Genomic DNA, 22,175 nt, shown 5'->3' with positions numbered 1-22,175 from the left:
CAAAAACAAAAAATACAAAGATTTTAGTTGAGGGAAGGTGAGATGAAGGTTATCAAGACAGGCTGAGTGAAAGAGCAGGAAGAAACTATTTACCATGTTGAAAAATATGTACAGGAGGAGAAAAATGGTTGTTAAGGGTAAAAGATATTGGAAACAGGACAAGGGAGGTACCATAGACAAAAAAGAGCAGTGGCCTGATATTTTAATTGTAAAGGCTACATCTCAGAGGAGAGGGTTCAGAAAGGAAATGCAAAAGCAGAACCAAATACTAGAAGAATGGCTGCCAATGAAGTCTAACCAAGTACCAAGTCAAGGAGAAGGAACCAGCACCAGCCAAAAGGCCAATAGTTACAGAGGAGAGCAGTAACGCCACCATAACCAGTGTATAATTTTAAAATGTGAACAAAGTATTCCAACTCCGTGTTACCTGCACAGTGTCACAAAACCATATCTACTAGTATCTGTATTAACCATAGCCCCTACGAGCCCTAGGCGATGAATTTCTCACAACTGGTAATTTACTCTAGATTCAAATAAAGATTTAGACAAGTTTCATCTGATTATGAATTTTATATTGGATATTTAAAATGATGCAGCTCATCAACTGAGATGTCAACTTTGCTCTAATATTTTAAGTTATTTCACAGAACAATGAGTCAGGTTAGCACGGAAAAGTCTGAAAAGCAACTTTTCCTAAAGTGAAAGGCACAATAACACTTCAAGGGAGATTGAGAACAAAACCCTTTGTTTCTCCTAATTCAAGAACTATACAGTTGTGCCTAGCCTACACTAGAAAAGATATCCTTGTATAACTGTACTGGCAAAACTTCCTGGTGTAGAGACAGCTTATAATGAACAAAATAAGCTATACCAGTAAAGTGCTCTTCTGCTATTATAACTGCATCTACACCAGGATTTTGGTTGGTATTAAAAAAAGTTGTAAAAACCCACCCCTAACTGACATTACTTTCCCAGCACAGGTGTCTAGTGCAGACTTGGCCTTGATTTAGTACGGCCTTGTCTACACTAGGAGGTTTTGCAGAGATAGTTGCACCCTTCTAGCTAAACTGGCATAGCCTTTTAGTGTAGTTATCGCCATATGAAAGTGCTTATACCAGTTCTTGAGGCCAGCATAAGCTATACCAATAGAAACACAGTTATTCCAGTAAGACTTCATCTACATGAGGGCTTTTACCAGCATAGCCACATCCATAAGAAATCGAACCCCTAACTGACACAGCTACGGTTGCAAAACTGTAACATGTAGACGCAGGCCTTAATTATTCAGATGTTGGCATACATGACAACAGTTGAGTGCCTGATCCTATGAGGTGCTGAATCTCTTCTGAGAGATACTGAGCACCTGGGATCTCTCAGGACTGGGCTATTGAGCAGCACAGACTATTAAGCACAGTAAAAGTCTCATGTGTCTTTTGAAGTATTTGCTTTTCATCAAGCCTTGTAGAACCATAGAGCCAAATACAGCCTGCAAGCGCAGCTCCTACTGACTTCAGTGGGACTTGTACCAACAGTTGCCAAGGCTTAATTTGCACCACAGAGAATAAAAGTGGGGAGAGGGAATGGACCAACATACAGGAGCATAAAAGGAGGATAGGGTAAGAAGGATATGTTTCAGAAACAAGATGATACACTGGAGAAAGGGAGGAAGACTAAAAAAGGATTAATTCATTTATAAGGGGAATAAAAGGAACTAGACTATGTTGTATTTTTAAAAAAATCTGAATAACGAGAAAGTGCACTTATAGGATCATTAAAACTAAAAAAAAAAAAAAAAAAGCCATGCACACACCCACACAGTGGACTCCGTATCAACGGCAGCAGCCACAGTCCATAAAATCAGGCTTGCAATTATCTCAGCCATTGTGATCAGATCTTTCAAATACCCCCTTTTGATTTAGCAGCATAATGGCCACATCCTTAATCTGTGAAGCGGTGTGTACATTTCTCCACAGCTGGAAAAATCCATCGACTTTCCAAAGGCAAAGAAATTCCCACTGAGTTAAAGACCAAGATATTTTCAAGATCTGTGATGGAGAGGAGGAGGACTAAGCTGGAGGAAATATTTAGGTTTCAGTAACAACACGACTTCAGTAATGAAAAGCAACAATCCTGATCTCACAAAGCCCAAGGTGGAACTTGCATCTGCCCATCAGTGGATTTCCTATACTGCATTGAGGGGCCTTGGCAGCAAAGAAGCTGTAGCCCACAATTAATGAATTGTTCAAATCAGCTGTGAAACTTGTCAGCTGAATTAAGCCAAAGTTCGTTAACAGTCATAGTTTGATAATTTTGTGCAAAGAAGCAGGCTCAGGACATGCACAGCTTTATTTCATGAACAAATCTGCTAGCTGCCATATAGCAGAGTGCACTGTCTATCTGTGAACTCAGAAATTAAATGCCCGTGCAATGAAAGATAGCGACAAAATGTGGCGACAAAGCATCTTATGAAATCTTGCTGGATATTCTGACATGTCTCGTGGCCTCACACTTTGTCTCTTTGTTATTAAATGGTTAAGTAGTATGTGCATTTCAAAATAATCAACATTGTGAAGGGCTACATAAAATATCTGGACATCTGGAATGATCCAACTAACCTGGAGAGAGCTTGGGTAGCCTGCGTAGGGAACTTTCCTATGAACCTACAGACTTGGGGCCAAATGGGGGCATTTGAGTAGCCAAGTAGAAGTGTTTTGAGGCATCACACACAGCAGATGCAGAGAGAAGACTTCACGGAGCAAGATGAGGAAATCTATGCTCCTTAAAATTGCTTCAGATAGAACAGCAACGTACCATCCCAGCCCTACACTTCCTGCCAAGCATTCATGTATGACAGAGTGCAAATTACTTAGCCTCCCTTTTCCCCCCCATTTTTAATTCCACCATTTTAGCACATGTTAAAGACGGTGTGTCTTGCCTAGACTTTAAAACATGTCCATTCCTTAGTATATATTAGCTAGCATGTGCTATCATCAAACCTAAGAGTTTAGCCTAGATAAAGCCTGCGGGTATATGGATGGGTTTTTAAACTAAAAGTAATTGCTAGCTAATTCACCCTAACTGGCAAACATTTGTACTTGCTATACTGGACACTCTACAAACATTTGGTCCAGGACACAAGTACTTACAACAGTCAAACTGAGTTGCGGCAAACAACGAACCTGAGTTTAAGAACTCTAAAATAAGCAAACCCTTAACACTGGGACCAATTCATCCCTACACTAGAGTGGACCTCAGTGTAAATGCTTCCCTAACTTGACCCAGGCTGCCACAGCCCCTAGCAGCTGTTGAATCAGCCCACAATAGCAGACATGGTACTCCAGCCACGCCTTCTAGGCTGAAAATACCCCCTAGACTCCGCCATGCAAGATAGCTTAGAGACTTTATATTAACTCTGGACTTGCTGGAGGCAGCCCGTACTTGGGGGACTTTCTGAGGGCTGAATCTGCTGGCTTTATGGCCCCTTTATTCTGGCAGAGCCAATGCAAAAAGCCAAGAGGGCTGGAGTGAATTGGGCCTTCTGTTCCTCTGTAAAACATGAGTAATAATACAGAGCTACCTTGCAGACTGCTGGAACTCTTACAAAGAGATGCAAGGCTAAATGAATGTAGTCAAACACTTAGAGATCCTCAGATAATATTTCACATGTGTACATGGCATGGTTTGTTTGCAATGAAAAAAAAGCTTGGGTCTTGAGCCAGTCAGGCTGAACCTTTGCAGCCAAAGAGGCTGTTCTCTTTTGAGAAGGGCACGTATCCCCTTTGTGGTGAGATCTGATAAACAGACCATAACTTCTTAATGCATTTGTATTGATAGGGATGTCACCAGCACAGCGAGTCCTAACACGGCTGCTTCAAGGGTACTTCTCAGACCCTGTCAGCTGTAATGTAAGTCAGCTGGGGAAGAATTTTTAAGGGATCACATCCTGAAAGGATCAGGCTTTCTTGAGCAAATTCTGCAAGTAAGTCGTGGAGAGGCAGCAAGAGGCCAGATGGCCTGATCATTAAACACACAGACTTCCAAAAACAACTGACTGAGATAGTCTCCATCTCCATATCAGTCAAGGGAGATTTGAGGAGGTTTCTCAACATTTTAGGACAAATTAGGGCCACTCTTTCCTGGCTGGAAAGGAGCCCTGTAGCAAAGTTGGTGTGGTTCTGCTGCGTAGAGGGGACTGAATGCAATGGAGCAACACCGCTGGTGTTCTTGGGGCATGGGTGGGCCCAGGAAAAGGGTAAGACTGAGGGTACACTGCTGTGCAGATCTTCCTGGTGTCTCCCTTGCCTGGGGGCAATCGAGACTACTCTGCAAAATCATTCCCTATGTCAACACAGGGCCAGACGGCATGTGACCCTTCTGCATTACTTGAGCCCTGCACTGGTCTACAATGTTTGATCCACACAGGTTGGCTTAGAGAGCAATGACGGAGCAGTTCAGTAGATCAGAGGAGAGATCCACCTATATGTTGATCTATTAGTCCTAATATTCTATGCAAGGGGAGCAGAGAATTGAATTTACCTACCTTCCAGCACTGTAGTATCTGAAAGCCTATGGGCTGGAGTTGCAGCTGAAAGGCTGTAATAGTAGTAAATGAGGGAGAGAGCTGCACTGCAATCCCAGGCCTTGGCCCCATGTTGTGGTAATGTTGATTTTCTTTCCATAGTCATGGCAACTGTACCTGTTGCCTCAGGTTTATGCGGGTGAAATGAACTTCATCACCTGAGCACAGGGAACTGTGCCCCAGAACTCCAGTGAGGCATAGCAGCTGGCTGGCAGTGTACCATGACCCTAACAGGGCAGGGACAGAACCTTGCAACAGCTCCTAGAAGTCACAACAGCCAAGACCAAGTTAGGACTAGCCTTCAGGCTCCCCTAACCTCCAGTCAGGGCTAAACGGTCATTTGGCTGGCCCAGGACAGGGTGGTGTACAAAGATTTCACTTCCCACAACACTTCTCAGTCTTGTGCCAAAGATATCTCTTCCAACAGCTCACAGATCAGGGCCAGATTTTGAAAAGTGTATGCTCCACGCCAGTCACTGAAATACATGGCCAGATAGCAGCATATGGGGTGTTGAGTTTTTTTGATAATCCAGCTGCAGATGTCACTGTGGGTGCTGCTGGTCTGGCCTCAATCATGAGCACTCGAAAGTCTGGCCCTGAGCGCCTTTGAAAATTTGGCATCATGTGACTGCAAATCCAGTGAGCGGCAAATCCAGGATTAGGACTCAAGCCTTCCATACTTCCTCATACCTTATTCTAACCACTAGACAATGCTTCTTCCCTTCAGCTTTCAATCTGTAACATCTAAATTTTGTGCTTTTATAAAGCAAAGGTAAAAAACCCATTACTTTCAACTATTGTAAACATGAACTGTGATAGCGGATTTATGGTGCTCAGTAAAAATCATGAGCTAATACATAAACATTTAGTCTTATGAACCAACATAAAAAAAACCAGACTCTTTTAAAATGAAAAAGCCTATTTTACATTTGCTAGCTAGAGAATATGTTGTAGCTCATGACTGCCCTTCGGAGCAGTCACTGCCCTTCCTCTCCCACCCAAGCCAGGTGTGAGAAGGATGTGTCAACTTCAAAACAGAGAAGAGAGTTTCAGTTAATGCCAAAAGTCATTTGAAACTTCTTTTGCATGGAGAGAGTGACGTTCTCTTGACACTCAGCCAGTTTTTAAAAAGTTCGTTCTTTCTTTTTTATTATTATTAACAAGGTCCATAAAAACTAAATCCTTTCTTATCCCTTGAGAAGCTGGTCGTTGCTGGTCAATGCCAAGGCCAGCAGCAGTATACTGTGAGAAGGCTGCAGCACGCTCTTTTCTGGCTTATGAACGGAAAGCTCAGTTCCCAGCAAGCTAATCCTTTAGCATTCATTAGTACACATACACTGGTTTCAAAAATCTGTAACAAACCGTGATATTTATGAAAATGAAAATCGCTCATACAAAAGTAAATAACCTCTCCAAAATAGAGTGTTCCATTCTTTGATGAAGGCCAAATGCTAATAATTCATCAGGAAAGGGGGGAGAAACACAGGACTGATCCTATGGGGTTGGGGGCTCTGATTCACACTCCTTGCACCACTGATCAGCACTGAATTTGACCGGACTGTTTTAGTGACAGGTTTCAGATTCACAGCATAAAGAGGCAAAGAACTGTCTCATCATTTCTAGTACAGCTGGAGGGTGAAGAAGTACGATAACAAAACTAAGGAGGCTAGATAAGCAGGGCTGCCTATTATCTGCAACTCTGCAGAAAGAGTATCATTTCCACAGAGAAAATGAGATTGTGTGAAAACAGTGACCGGGGGATTGGGGAAGGGGGCGATGCGCTAATTAAATTAAAAGTTACAGAGTCATAAAAAATAGGTAGCAGGATCTGAGTTCATACTGTGACAGGGTCGGGCCGGATGGCTACAGGAGAGTAATAGAAGGCGGATATATTAGCCCCAGGTTAAGTAGGTCCCTTTTCTCTGGGTAAGGTAACAGGGAAGGTTCCAGAACAATCAGGAACCTTCTGGAGACAATTAAGACAGACAGGCTGATTAGAACACCTGCAGCCAATCAAGAAGCTGCTAGAATCAATTCACGCAGGCTAATCAGGGCACTTCGGTTTGTGGTGCGCATGTAAGGAGCTGGGAGCAAGAGGCACTCGGAGCTGACAGTGAGAACGCATACTGTTGGAAGACTGAGGAGTACAAGCATTACCAGACACCAGGAGGAAGGTCCTACGGTGAGGATAAAGAAGGTGTTGGGAGGAGGCCATGGGGAAGTAGCCCAGGGAGTTGTAGCTGTCGCCCAGCAGTTCCAGGAGGCACTCTAGACAGCTGCATTCCACAGGGCCCTGGGCTTGAACCCAGAGTAGAGGGCGGGCCTGGGTTCCCCCCAAACCTCCCAACTCCTGGTCAGACACAGGAGGAGTTGACCTGGACTGTGGGTTCACGAAAACGGCCAAACTGAGGGCTGCCGTGAAGCTCCAAGGCAAGCAAATCCGCCAATAAGCGCAAGACCCACCAAGGTAGAGGAGGAACTTTGTCACAATAACAGGTTTCAGAGTAACAGCCGTGTTAGTCTGTATTCGCAAAAAGAAAAGGAGGACTTGTGGCACCTTAGAGACTAACCAATTTATTTGAGCATGAGCTTTCGTGAGCTACAAGCTTATGCTCAAATAAACTGGTTAGTCTCTAAGGTGCCACAAGTCCTCCTTTTCTTTTTGTCACAATACATAGTCACTTACAAAATTCTCATTGACTTCAGTGGGGCCTGATGCTGCACCACTAAAGTGAATGGGAGTTTTGAAAATGACTTATGTGGGAGCCAGACTACGCCCATACACTGTAAGATGAAAGCAGCTTGTCTTATTCTATTTTACGCATTACTAGTTTTTCTTGGACCCAAACAGACATATGGGAGATCAACAGCAGCATTTTAAAAGCAGCTCTTTGAATTTGCAAAGCCTACGTTGATAGGTTCACCAATTATTATTTTTTTGACTCCCTGACTATCAATGTTACCCTCAGCTTCTTTATACATAGTATATATTTCTTATACATAAAGTAAGTGTCTAGCCCTTTGGGCCATAAAGATCCTCTTTAACTGTAAATTGATTACTAGGATAGCAAATTTGTTCCACTAGTTTTCTTTTTAAAACTATCACGGGTTATTCTCGGCCACTGCCAACAGCGTTTGCAGAATTGGGGTCATCTACACATCCCCAATGCCTCCCCCAGCAGTAGATATTACTGCAAGCAATAACACCACTATTTGTAAACAATTTCTCCACTCAAAAAATTCCATTCAGTGTTGTCTTATTCTTGTATGGCATATATCTGTTCAGCACCCCCACTGTGTCTTGACAGAGATAGAGCTTTATTAATAAAATGATATTATATGCCAAAATTGTTAGACAAAGTTACCTTCAACTCTGTGATAAAGAATTAAATGGATATGCCCACATTAAATCAATTAGACAAGCAATTAAGGAATAACAAACCTTTAACCTATACAATTTCCTGCCCCTTCCTCTAAAACAGGCAGTACTGGCCAACATGGGGACACAATACTGGACTCGGTGGACCCTGGGTCTGATCCAGCCTGGCATTTCCTCAGTTCCTAAACAGATTAATGCCCTTATCCTGTATTTACAGCCACAATTAATATTAAGCAATGAGTAGAGCAATGCAGTGACTTGTCCAAGGTGACACAGCAGGTCAGTGGCAGAACCAGGAACAAAACCCAGCTTTCCTGACATTAACCCTGTAAACTAGATTATGCTGCCTCCCACAATGACAGAGTTACAATATGGTCTTTTAAATGATCACAAACCACTGGGCAATGTAACACACAGTTTGACAAATAATAAAAACAGGTATAGCTTGAGGATTATGAATATCTGAACATCCAGAGGTAAAATTCCTCTGGTCTATTAGGAAGTAATAGTTTGCCTTTTAAAGGCAATTTTCTCTGGATTTGCAATAAATTCTTGGATGTAACCTGTGACCTGAAGTCACAACGTATCCATTCTTATATACCGACTGCTCAGATTAATACCTCTGCTAGCATAATATAATAGTATGAAAATACACATTCCCCCTCAATTCTACTCCTCCTGTAAGACTAATATTTTTTGTCTTCAGATTCATCTTTATCAACGTAAGTACACAAATGTAGCATTTTGCACTATTAACAACATGTAATTCCTACAGCATATATAACATCAAAATTCAAACGCAGACCAAGTTCTGCCCTCAGCTACACCCAGACAGCTCAGTGACTTCCATGGGCTTCTACTGTAAACTGGGGGGTTGTAACTAGAGAGAGAATGTGGCACAGCAACAAAACTCTTCAGTATTTTAAAAGTATTATTTGTTTTGCAAAATCAAATAAAAACACAGGCATTGTTCAGAACCCAGGTCCAATCTGCTATCACAGAAGTGAGTGGTAGACCTTTGATGGACTTCAGTGACTTCAGAATTGGGCCCTCATGTTTATTCTAAGTACTGTGCTCATTTATGGTGAGCTTCTTGTTTGTGAAAAAGGGCAATTTTATCAGCCAATTAAACTATACAAGTGTAAAAGGGAATGTATTTCTGCTTCAAGTTACCAAAGTATCATGGGTGATGTTCCTCAGCCAGCTGTGCACTTTCTAACAACTTTTTTTGGGGGGAAAAAATACTGAATACTGAAAGGAAACTGCATACAAGCCTAGATGGACAGTTGTCTAGAAAAAAAAAGACTCACACATGAATACAAACTCTAAGTTCCTGAGGGGGATGCATGTATATCAAGCACCAGTTAAACTATGCATTTAGAACAGGGGTGGACAAACTATGGCCTGTGGGCCACATCTGGTTCACCAGGTGATTTAATCTGGCCCTTGGGCTCCCACTGGGGAGCAGGGTCTGAGGCTTGCCCTGCTCCCATGCTCCAGCCAGGAAGCGGGGCCAGGCAGGGGTGGCAGGTTTGTAGAAATTTTGGTGGTGCCCAGAACCCGCTCCCCCAAACTCCACTCCCCACCTGCCTAAGGCTTTGGGTGGGGGGAGGAGGTCTGGGATGCAGGCCCTGGGCTGGGGCAGGGGATTGGGGTACAGGAGGGGTGCAGGCTCTGGGAGGGAGTTTGGGTGCAAAAGGGGTGAGAGGTTGGGCTCTGGGAGGGAGTTTGGGTGAGAGGGGGTCTGGGGTGCAGGCTCCGGGCAGGAGAGGGTGAGGGGTGCAGGCTCTGGGAAGGAGTTTGGAGGCAGGAGAGGGTGTGTGGGAAGGGGGTGGGGTGCAGGCTCTGGGACAGAGTTTGGGTGCAGGCTCTGGGCTGGGGGTGTGGGTGTAGGAGCGGGTGAGGGGTGCAGGCTCTGGGAGGGAGACTGGGGTTGGGAGGGGGTGCGGAGGGAGGGGGTGAGCGGTTTGGAGTGTCGGAGAGGCTCAGGGCTAGGGCAGAGGGTTGGGTGCGGGGGTGAGGCTCTGGTTGGGAGTGCGGGCTCTGGGGTGGGGCAGGGTTGGGGATGAGTTTGGGGTGCAGGCAGTCTGACCCAGGGCTGGGGCCAGAGAGGAGGACTCGCCCCAGCCCTCTCCCCACCGGCAGCAGTGAGCTCTGGGGGAGGGGGCCCCCCTCTTCCCCCCAGAAGCACACCCACCCCGCACCATTGTCACTGCACATGCTCCCAGGGCCCCTCTCAGGTCCAGGCTGGGAACTGCAGCCAATGGGAGCTGCAGGGGTGGCACATGCAGACAGGGCAGCGTGGAGAGCCACCTGGCCATGCCTCTGTGTAGGAGCCAGAGGGGGGACATGCTGCTGCTTCTGGGAGCTGCTTGAGGTAAGCGCCACCCAGAGCCTACCCCGCTTAGCCCCTCCTGTGCCCCAACCCCCTGCCCCAGCCCTGATCCCCGTCCCGCCCTCCGAACCCCTCACCCCAGCCCCACCCCAGAGCCTGCACCACCAGCCGGAGTCCCCAACTCTCCCACCGCACCTCAACCCCATGCCCCATCCCAGAGGCCCCTCCCACTCCCTGAACTCATTTCTGGCCCCACCCCAGAGCCCACACCCCCCGCCCGAGCCCTCACCTCCCCCCATGCCCCAACCCTCTGTCCCAGCCCTGATCCCCCTCCCACCCTCTGAACTGCTCGGTCCCAGCCAGGACCACCCTCTTCTACCCCAAATCCCCAGCCGCACCCCAGAGACCTCACCCCCCCCACCGCACTCCAACCCCCTGCCCCCTCCCGTACCCTGAACTCCTCATTTTTGGCCCCACCCCAGAGCCTGCACCCCCAGTCAGAGCCCTCACCCCCTCCTGTACCCCAACCCCAATTTTGTGAGCATTCATGGCCTGCCATACAATTTCCATACTCAGGTGTGGCCCGCAGGCCAAAAAGTTTGCCCACCCCAATTTAGAAACTTAAAACTAAAGCCATACATTTGGAAATTCTGTGCTACTACTGAGAAGTGTCAGAAAAGGAGAGTATCTGGTACTTGGTACACGTAAAAACTGTGTTCTCAATGATGAGGCAACTCTCCTATCTGCTTCTTAATATAGGAAAGATGATATCCAAGGCAAATTGGAGTTCTTTTGTTTTGCTTTTTAAAAACAAAGCATAAGCATAGCTTTTCCCAAATAAAATTCTTATAAACTAGGTTTATGTTGCAATGTCCTTTTAAAGTCTATTTCTCTGATGGAATTTTATTAAGCATGATACAGCCCAAAGTTAAAGATAGAAAGTTATGGCAAATATGCAACATTAAAAATACATTGTCTTCTAGTGGCAAGTAAAATAGGGCCTCAAAGTTTCCACTGCCCCAGTAGGGAGTTAAAGGTCACTGCTAACTCAAAATTAAAAACAATGGGAAGTAGAGGATGTCATTCTTTTATATTTGCCCAGTGATTCTGTGTTTTTTTTGTATGAATTTATTTAGGAAACTGGGAACTCTAACAAACAATGAAGTGATTTCAAGGCTGCCTTGTTCCTCCTCCCCCCGACCCCTCATCAGAAATCAGTTCATTCCACTTTATAAAATGTTTTAATGTATAAAGAAAAATATTTGTTACTTCAAAAGGTTTGAACTTTCCAAGTATGTAAAAAACAAACATTTTCCAGAAAATTGTCACTTTCATTTTAAAGGTATTTTGTTTGTACTAAAAGAGTGAATTCCCCTCCTTATTAACAAAAGAACAGACAATAAAACTCAACTTAAATCAAAGCAGCTTAAAGTTATCCATTTATATATAGCTCAAAATACCAACAAACAAAAAACTTATTTGAAATGTACAACTGATAAATTCATACAGGAATGAAATATACATCTGAACAATTCGATGATTGCTATTAAGCCAGCAAAAATGTGTCACTCTCATTTTTAGGGGTCAAATTAAGCTGCCTCTGATACACATGTACACATGGGAAGAGGCGCACCCAGGCAGGGTGTAGGCTTGCAGACTGTTCCCCATACCTCCATAAACTCTGAAGTTTACACTTGTCCAGGTAGGGAGGGCAGGGCCTGGGACCAGAAGGCTTATTAACTCATATGCTGCCACACTACCCTAGCAGATTTTTTGCCCCATGTGCTGGGGCGGTGTGGGGACACTATAGTCTGGCTCCTCATGTAAGAGCTAATATTAACACTGCTTTTGTCCTCACATCCCACTATGTGAACAGGAGTTGAAAATGCTCTGCAGCTAACAGGAAATGCTTAGCACCTCAAAGTATCAGGTCCTGCAGCAATACAGGTGATCTGCAAAAGCAAAAATAGGCTCTTTCAACAGCTGAAAGTGAAAGTTGGAATGGGGAAAAGACTTTTACTCAGAGCGTTTAAATAATAACTTCATTCATTTTTGTTAACACCTATTTAATTTTGATCACTGACATTTTGAAGAAAAAAAATTTGTTAGAGATTCAGTACCCTCTACCCTTCCACTAAAATATGAAAGGAAACAAGCCATGGTCCAAAACACCCAGGAGTTCCTTCAATAAAAGTAGGGGAAAAGAAAGCAAATTTTATCTTCCTGATATTGCTAAAGAACAAACCAAGCAAATTCTCACACATGAAAAAGGGCACAAATCCAATTTAGGGGACAAGAATCATTTGCCGTTCATCTTTAAGGTGTTCTCTCACATGTACTCAAGAAACCAAAATCCAAATTCAGGGTCTAATAGCCAAATGACATCCATTAAAATTAATGGACCCTATCCTGATCCTACTGACATTAGTTACAGAACTCTCATTGGCTTTGATGGGATCAGGCCAAATAGGAGCTGAGTAGCTAAAACTCTACAAAGGATCTTTAAGATGTAGCAGCTAATGAATAAAAATTGGCCACAATGTAATTAACTAAAACAAATTCATATTTCCTCTGGGCCCAGTCCAACATTGAGATCCTCCAGTGCATCTCTTGGGTCCATACATGGAAGATATGGGGTTCTGTTATTGTTGTTTTTTAAATTGGCAACATCATTTTATCCAAATACTGCCTTTAAATCTTGATAATCCTACAACAATTTGTTCCAAAATATTTTGCTTTGTTAAGGGCAGCTCATCACATTGTCAGTCTTTAGATGTTGAAAAGGTGCCAATACACAGACATACAATATTAAAAACATTATTTAAAAAGAAGAATTTCAAATTAATTTGTAAACCACACTGAAACAGGAGAGTAGTGAGCATGATGTAATTTCAATTAATTAAAAAAGTCACTTTCTAACACTTTTCCTTTCTCTGGAAAGGCATACATACATGTGGAAGCTGCAACTACTGGTTTATAAAACACTAAACTTTTATGGAATGTTGAGTGACATATTTACAGATTTTACAAGGAAAAGGAGAAAAGGGCCTGGGAGTTTGATTCAGGGTCAACAGTTCAGCCCACAGCAGAAGGGGATGAGCTGGAAGAATGCAGACATCAGAGACTTCACTGTTTAATTTCGTCCCCTTCTGTAATGACCCGATCAACATCATTTACTGTGCTTTCAGGCGGGCATTTTCAAAAGGATCCTAAGGCAGTTAGGTGCCCAGATCTCACTGAAAGTCAAGGGGATTTGAGTGTATAACCTCCTTGGGTGCCTTTAGAAAAAAAAAAATCACAGCCTTTCTTGTTGAGTGGTCAGATTATTTAGAAAACATATTTAAAAATTCAGTATGCATCTTGTCACCCTTACCAGTTTCAGTTATGGTTAAACCATGATATCTAATTATTTTACACCAGAGATAGTTACATACAGAATGTCATAGAGGCAAATTAATCCTTGGTCAAACTCCATTAAAGTTATGGATGAATTTGGCTTATAAAGCACTGGATGCAATTCACACAGAAAATTCAAAATTGGACAGATAACAAGAAATCACATTTAATGAAGACTCTTCTAAACTTTACTATCAACATTTTAACTCCACTTATATTTAATAAATATGTTTACAATTTGACTCTATTAAGTACATAGGACTAGATCATCTTCAAAAAATGGGGGATGGGGTGGGAAGGACAGACGACAAACTTATGAAAAATTTCTGTTGAAATAATTCTGTTTAGAACTCAATCTGCTCATCATATTTGCTTTAGGTTTCTTCCATTATTCTTTGGATACAAACAAGGGCTTTGTGTTTCTCTATCCATTGTGTTTATTTCCTAGCCGAGGGCCAATTTTGAAGTCAATGGGATGTTTGAGCCCACGAAAAGTACCAATCCAGGCACTTAATTATTATTGTTAATGGGGCCAATTATACAGCCCTTACTCTGGTAAACAGTCCTTAGCACTGAAGACTAACATGGCCCCTTCTCCTCCCTGCCCTGGGCTGCACAATACTTTAGAAGTGTAAAGTATTATTATACTCTTGTTCGGAATATTATAAAAATTGCAGTCGGTAATGCTGTAAGGTTCTGACTTGGTTTTCTGAATATGGATAATTACTTGAACAAGAATGGCTATTAAAAACATAAGCAACGTATGAAAGTAAAATGGTTTCTAAATGGAATAGCTTCAAATAAGCTATGAGCAACATTTAAAAAAAATATTTGGTTACATAAAAAGCTGGAAACAATATGCCCTTCATAGTCATATTGTTTGTAAGCTTATAGTGTGAAATAATGTTGTCATTGAACATGATCCAGGAGCAAGTATCTACATCTGGTGGGACTGTTTCACAGCAATGATCATTATTTACTACTTGTGCTTATCACTTCAAATTTTAAAAACTGAACTGTTGACACCTTAAATACTAAGGAGACCGGTGCCTTGAACTATAATTTCATACCATACAATACTGGGGAGGGACGGCGGGCGAGGGAAAGATACTATATAATGAACTTACTGATGAATTGGGGGTTTGGGGGAAGGTTTAAAAAAATGTGAGCAAGTGTATTGTATCACTAGGATGTTTCTTACTGTAGATTTATCCAAATATGTTTACACATCCCTCTGTTAACTAAGATTTTAAGAAAACAACAAGCACCGTGTGTTAAGCGAAATGACATACTGCAAAGAGAATGGAAATAAATGTTTATTTTCAACACTTTCCACATCAACACACAGGTGTAAGGAGAGAAAGAGCTAAGAAACTTGCCACAAAGCCTGAAACCAGCAGGAGACGGACACACAGGAAGTTCCAGCCAGAGAGGATGAGGGACATGGCTGCAGGAGGCACAGAGAAAAGAGTGTTTCACTTCTGTCAGTAAGGTATAAGCTGAAAAGAATCATTATGGAGTTAACATTATCCACTCCAAACATTCGGGGCCAAATCCTGCTTGCCTCCGCCACACAAGAAGCTGCACTGAAGTTCAGAGATACAATTTTTGTATGTTCCTATTCTACGTCAAACTCCTCTGGCTAGTCTGAATGATTTAAAAAAAAAAAACAAAAACCACACCTCATGATATGTTCCCAGCAGAGCAATTTATACATTGTGAGTGGCCTCAGGACTGCTCTTTGAATTGCTGCTCTTCCACCTTCTATTCAAACCAAAATCAAATCAAATCATATCGATCAAAAAAAAACAAACCCCACTTCGATGTCAGCATGCAAGGCTGAAGTAAAACTGAACATACCTCTCATCGCATCAAAGGCCTAGTTATTTAAGTTTGCTTCATATCAACTCAAAAGGAATCCACAGTCCACGGGCAAAGAAAGGGTTTGTCCTTTGCAACAACAGAATCAAAAGGCAGCCTGGGAGTCTGGCAGCCGCAGGGAGTGAGAAAGGTTAGAGTGTCTCAGCGTGGGAAGGATCATCTCAGTGGGAGCAAGGATTTCTATACAGGAGGGCTGATGTCAGTGAAAGTGGGAGGGAAATGACAGTGGGGAGGGTTGTCACGGGAATGATTGAGAACTGGCTTTGGAAGGAGCAGAGAGGAATCAGAAGAGAGTTGGATGGACTCAGTGGGAGTGGGGACACTACATGTGGGAGTTTCAAAGAGAGGGAGAGCCCGCCGTGTGTTCCCAGGGGAGGGAATGCCCAGCCCAAGTAGGGCAGGAGCAGGAGAGCATGGTAGCCTCAATCATGTGTGATTAAATACATATAGATTATATCTGATTAAATGAGAAAGTCAGTGTATATTGTAGTATTACAGAGCCATTAATTAATGGACTATTATAGATGTTATTTCATGTTTGTTAAACTACCCAGGAAAGGACAGTTCAACAGGTTTTGAACTAAGAATGCTTAGTGTTTTTAAATGCCTTCGATTTCATCTGCTGTTCCCCAACCAGCAGATAAATCAAACAGCCTTTTACAAAGTGATCTGCTTCTATCTTAAAATGCCAGAACCTTTGGTTTACTGGCCGTTCCACAAACACACCCCTTGGCATGTGTATATTGTTGAAAATACATCTTGTCAAGAGCCATACAAGAAAAAGAAAATATTACACAAGTAAATTAACTGCGGCATGAAATACAGAGCGAATGATTGAGAGCATGGTGAAGTACAAGGGTTCGTTGACATGATGTTTGGACAGCATATTGCTCACAAACAGCAATGCCATGAGCAAGCTCTGCAAGTCATTCTTCACAAGTGCAAGTAAACATTTACACCATATCAACATTTGCTCTGCTTATGCCACATTTTTAACTGAGCAAATATATTAACAATGTTTTAGAGAGAGTTTTTTTAAACTTATGGGATTTTTAAAAATCCTCCTTTCTGTAAAGCCAGGTATTTTAGTACCATAAGTCCAATTATATAAACTTCTGAGGGAGAGAAAAAATACAGTTGGTACATTTAAAATGTATGTTTAAGTATCACATCCTTAAAGTCCAAGATCTTGGGACCTTTTGGGGCTAAAAAGCAAGTGCTATCCCATTGGTACCCTGTAAATCTGTGCTTTCCAATAGTACTCTATAAAGCTCCATTTGCTAGTTTGGATGGGTTGTGTGATAATCAGACCTTAAACTTGTCACTGTTCTAGGGCTAAATATTGCAGAGCCTGCCCACAGACCAATATAATTTTGGACTGAAAATTCTATATTTGGGGGGCAAAAAGGCAGGTTTTTTGTGGCAGGTTCTTTCTTTTCTTTTTTTTTTTCTTTTTTTTTTCTTTTTTTTTTTTTAAGATGTGACACTTATTTGAAGCTGCTCAGAGATTAGCAATGTTAAATGGGGACAGGTGAAGCCACCAAATTCTATTTATGATATGATTTCTTGGCTTATTACATGGATATCACCACAACCATATATGCCAGATACAAATATTGCTACATACATGTGTGCCTACACATACTACGCAAACAATTCTGCTAGATTACTTTGGAAAAGGTTTGATTTTTTTCCTTATTAAGAAAGAAATGTTAATCTTTGTAGCCATATTTCATGGATGATGGAAGTCACAAAATACAGTGGGAAGACACTTTACATTTAGTGATTCCCTGCCATCTGCTCATAATGGATATCTGACAACACTCTAGAATAGATATAGAGTAAATCTCAGTATCAGCTAGCAGGAGAGAGAGTCTTCTTTTACAGCTTGGATTTGGTTGGTTTTTTGTATGATGCTTTTTGACTTGAAAATCTTATGTATTATAACCAACATACTGGTCCAAGGAAAGGGATTACATCATCATAAACGTTTTTACAAATGCTAGTGAAAACAGATGATGCACACACTGTGGGCCAAATTTTGTTCTTCTGTATAACTGTGATTTTCCTGACTTCCGTATGTAACAGAGGAGAGTTTGGCCCAGGTGTGAATATTGCTGTGAGACAGAGAAAAAATGTCACTCAGGCAGGTAACTTTGCTATACACACAATGAGAGGTGTTCCAACTACAGTATCACATGATAATCATTGGCTCAAGCTCATGAGAAGCTGACCATCTTCTGCACAGTGCTGAGTGCCACTGAAGGTGTCCAAGCACTTCAGAGAAAGTTCTCAGCCCTTAGCAAATGTTTAATGGTTTGTGGTACCATGCTCATTCCCACAGTTCCTCCTCAAGTCAGAGTCCTACTAACTTCAAAGCTGTATAATTGTATGCCCTTGCAGCAAACCATACTCCCAAACAGAAGCAGGACTGGGCCCCTTAGTCTCAGTTTTCCTGTACTTCGTTTCTTTGTAAAATAACTTTACTGTATCACTGAGAGTAGGTGACACAGCAATAGTACAATTCACTTTCATACACAATACAATTTCAGTGACAATATAGTTGTAAACTAACATAGCAAGGGTAGTAAATGTGATAACATACAGGCTAATAATAAACAGCAGAGAAAGTACAGTTCTATGCTGTTTTACATATCTGAAGGATAGCACAGGATTTTAAACAGAAAAAGCCATGGAGGTGAAATCACATTTAGTATTAAATTGATCTTGCAAAAAACCCACTCCCATTTAGGAAAAACAATCATTTTGCTGCAGTGTTGTCAGAGGGAACCTAGCATCACAGCTATGAAATACGACTTTTTGTGAGAAAAGCCTATATACAATTATCAACAAGATTAGAGGATGAATGTGAACTAAGATCAACTGCATGTCTAGCTGAGTTACCTCTGATGTCCCAGTCCCACTAATGAGCAATGTATTCACAAAAATAAATCTGTTTTCTTCTTCCCTGCATTCTCTAACAATAGGTATTATTTAACATAGTAAACACAAAGACGACTAAGGCATCTTTAATGTGAATATTATAGTATTTCCTTGTTTAAAATGCTGTGAGATCCTTCAAGCAGATACTTAAAAATCGGAAAGAAAAAAAAAGCTACACAAACAAATCTCAGAGTTCTGATGACAACATAAATAACCTGTATTTCTTTATTGTGGTTACCATGATTTCACCAGTATGCCTTGGTGTGTATGCAGCCCTATAGCTCAGTTTCTTGTGTCTTATTTATAACACAAATAAAAATGTTAATTTGGCATATAATTGCTTTAGTTATTCATCCTATTACCTATATAGTTTCTTCTTGCATCCCACATTTTTTCAACTCTATGAAGTGACATTGCTATATTTGGGGGAAAGTAATTTAAGAGAATCACCCACATCACAGAAACAATTTGCTGGAGTTCACAATCAATAACCTAGACACATTCTTAATATAGATTGTAAAAGGTTCAGAAAACTGTACAAATGATTATAGGTATTGCAAGCTGCAAAATGTTGTGACCTTTTGTTAGTTCCTTCCTGTATGTCATACCTATATCTTAGATTTACAGCATGTGTATCTCTTAACCGATATCACGGTAAGCCAGGGATCAGCCATGTTATATAATCGCTTCTGTGCATCCCATAACTTGTCTTTTCATTTGTAATTATTTATTTCTACAAAATGCAGAATGCTGCAAAAAAACAGAGAAAACACTCTACCACAAAAACTATATTAGCAACTTAACAAATATAAGCCACTCACAGAAAGTAAATATAAATGCAATTCTTCAGTTCTCCTAACTTATTTTACCTTTTTTAAAAATCACAATTTTTTTTATTTTTTCAGTATGTGTCTTTCTGTGAGGCATACTGGCATTATGCCATATGTAAGTATACACACACTAATACTCTACAAAATACCTTGTCTAGAAAAGCAAGCAAAGTCAACAAGTGGTTAATGTAAATCAGAACCCTATCCAAAAATTCCTGTCACTCTTGTTCCAGCTTTCTGATGGGAAGAAAGGGTTTAAAGTGACTAGCCCATCTACCAGATCGTTTTATATGGCATTGGTATTTTGCGCCCAAAAAGACAAGCACAAATAGCAATATCTGATAAGTCAATAACAACAGATGTAGATAAATACATGTTACTTGCAGTGCAGGCTCACACAAGCCTGTCCCACCATCGATGCCTCTCTGCTGCTGAATGCACAGGGCCTATCTGCTTGCCTTGCTCTAATGATTGACAAGGACATTTAAACAGCTCTCCTTTTCCACTACACCAAAAACTCTTCCTGGGGAATGAAGAAACAGGTTTGGGAACATCGACAAAGTAGTTTCATGAGACTGATTAGTTTGTAAACTAATTGCTCAAGCCATTAAAGCTTTCCAACAATCTATTACTCAGATAGCCTCCTTGGGTCAAATCACTGGAGACAACTTCTGTTCTGAGAGAAATAGTGCTAATACGTTTAGCACTCTTTTTACCTTCAAGCTGGATCTGCTGGTCTGGGTGTCTGGCTCCATGCTCTGGCTGTTCGCCCTCTTGTCTTTCTTGGAGGAATTAGTCCTCACCTTATAAGTGGATGTGTTGGAGGATTTAATGAATAATCCCGGGACGGAGTTGCCTTGCTGTTGCTGAGACATGGTTGTGTTGGTCTGGTGAGGGGAATTGGACTCCTCGGACTCTTTACTACTGTGATAAACCACCCTGCTGTCAGAGATGTGGATGCTTGGAGCACAGCCCATGCTTTGTGACCGCTTTGGGACGTTTTCTAATTTTTTTTCCTTCCAGTGGGTCTCTTCCCTTTGATTATGATTATTATAATTTTGTTTGTTTGTTTGTTAACAGGTTGAATCTCCTTCCTGCTTCTCTGCCACGCTCGGGAGCATTGTCATCGGTCCTTTCTACCCCCCGCCCCCCAGAACCGTGAGTTCTCTTCCTCCTCCAGGAAACAGGGCTCCTTGGAGCTCAAGCTCAGCAGCGGGGCGGGGAGGGGGTTCAAGAACTGGTCGAGTTCATGCTTTCACCGGTTCTCTCTTTCAGACGAAGCCATCTCAAAATCGCCGTAGGATTTTCCGTCAGCCTGGGGAAAGGGACCGGGGTGGATGGGGGGGGAGGGCAGCCACACCAGCGTCTCCTTGGACTAAGCGCTCAGAGCCCTGAACATTGGAACAGTTCCCTCTCTGCACTAGCCCACAGAACCGACTATTTTCCACTCGGGTTTGCGGAGTGTTACAAATTAACCTTGGGGGCCGGGAGGCGGGGGGAGGGGAGGAATTCTCCCCCCCACACACCTTGTCTCCCACAGCCCCCACGGGCGCTGCGTATCGATTTATCCCGCTCACCAAGATCAAGAACCGACCCTGTTAGTTGCCTGGCCTCTCTCCCTCTCTTTTTTTTTTTTTTGTTGGGGCGGGGGGGAAATCACACTCCCCTCCCCTCCGGAGCCAGAGTATGTTCCTCGATCACGCTCCCGTCCGATTCATGTTCCTCTCCGTCCTCCTCCTTCCCAGCAGCCGCCGCCGCCGCCGCCGCGCAGGCTGGCTATTGACATTCACAGGCTAGCCTCCTCTTGGCAAGGGCTTCGGAAGGAAGATTCCCCCCTTCGGAAACAGGGGGGCTCTATCCAGCAGAACATTCCATGCCGCGGGCACCGCTCCCGCCGCGGGGCGAGCCAGCCCGAGCTGCCGGCTGCACTGCACCAGCCCAGCAGCCGCCGCCGCCGCCTGGCAAGGGGCGGCTGGGTGGGAGGCACGGGGGAAGCAAGCTCAGAGGTTGAGTCGGGCAAGGTGGGGGTGGGCAAGAAGAAGAGCCACCCTAACAAAAATACTGCATAACTCGGAGGGGGGCTGCTGAGACCCAGAGGAGGAGCCGGCTCAGCTGGCGGAGGCATCAAAGGGCCTCCTCCATGTTTTGTGGTCACAGAAAAGATGCAAAACGTTGCTCACACACACACATAAAAAAAAAAAATTATCCTAGAGTCCCATCTCCATGGTATGCATTAAAATGGCGAGAGGTTTAATTCCCAGGCATTTGCTCTCCCTGCAGCTGAGGCTGGGCAGGAGGAATGCCTCTCCTCGGCGTCTCCTTTCCTTGCTCCGTGCCTGGGGATGCTGTTCTTATTGATGCTTCGCAGCAGCAGCAATCCCCCTCTTCCCCGCCCTCCAAAGCTGCCCGCTTGCCAGGCTTCCCCTTGCAATTCTGCCCCGGTGTTTGACAGCGGCGGCGGCGCGGCGGAGCCAATACAAGCACCCGCGAGCGGTGACCTCCAGCCTTTATTGGCGTCAATGCAAATGAGCCGGCGAGGGCCAATCTGCTGCGGCACGGCCGGAGCCAGGCGGCCCCGCCCGAGGGAGCGAATTTCAAACTCGTGCCGCCGCCGCCGCCGAGCCCCTGCGCACCCACCGCGGGCTGGTCCCGCTAGCGCACGCAGCGCGCTCGGGGCTGGCTCCCGGCTCTGCACGCCAGGGCCAGCGCACCAAGCAGGGGTAGCTTCACGGCGGGAAGCTGCGGCGCCACCTGGTGCGAGCCCTTTTGAGGGCTAGAGTAAGGGGACCCTGGCATTTTCCCCTTGGTTGCACCTGGGGCGGCTGGGAGCTA

At 43.4% G+C, this 22,175-nt stretch overlaps 1 protein-coding gene across 2 annotated transcripts in view; it reads right to left on the bottom strand.

Annotated features, from left to right (window-relative positions):
- The window catches only part of PDE8A (phosphodiesterase 8A), a 195,677-nt gene extending 173,893 nt beyond the window's left edge, over positions 1-21,784 (bottom strand). The window contains exon 1 of one of the 2 annotated variants that reach the window (XM_084642182.1): positions 20,060-21,784. In XM_084642182.1, coding sequence (XP_084498308.1) covers positions 20,060-20,320 — 261 coding nt within the window. In that variant the 5' untranslated portion in view covers positions 20,321-21,784. Of the gene's footprint in view, positions 1-19,716; positions 19,996-20,059 lie in introns of those variants that run through there. The other variant, XM_084642184.1, reaches the window with a different exon arrangement.
- Between the last annotated feature and the right edge of the window lie 391 nt (positions 21,785-22,175).

Source organism: Lepidochelys olivacea (assembly GCF_965140295.1).
Source record: "Lepidochelys olivacea isolate rLepOli2 genome assembly, chromosome: 10".
NCBI lineage: Eukaryota > Metazoa > Chordata > Testudines > Cheloniidae > Lepidochelys > Lepidochelys olivacea.
Note: the sequence above shows the minus strand (reverse complement) of the source record. Positions and strands in the feature narration are given on the sequence as shown.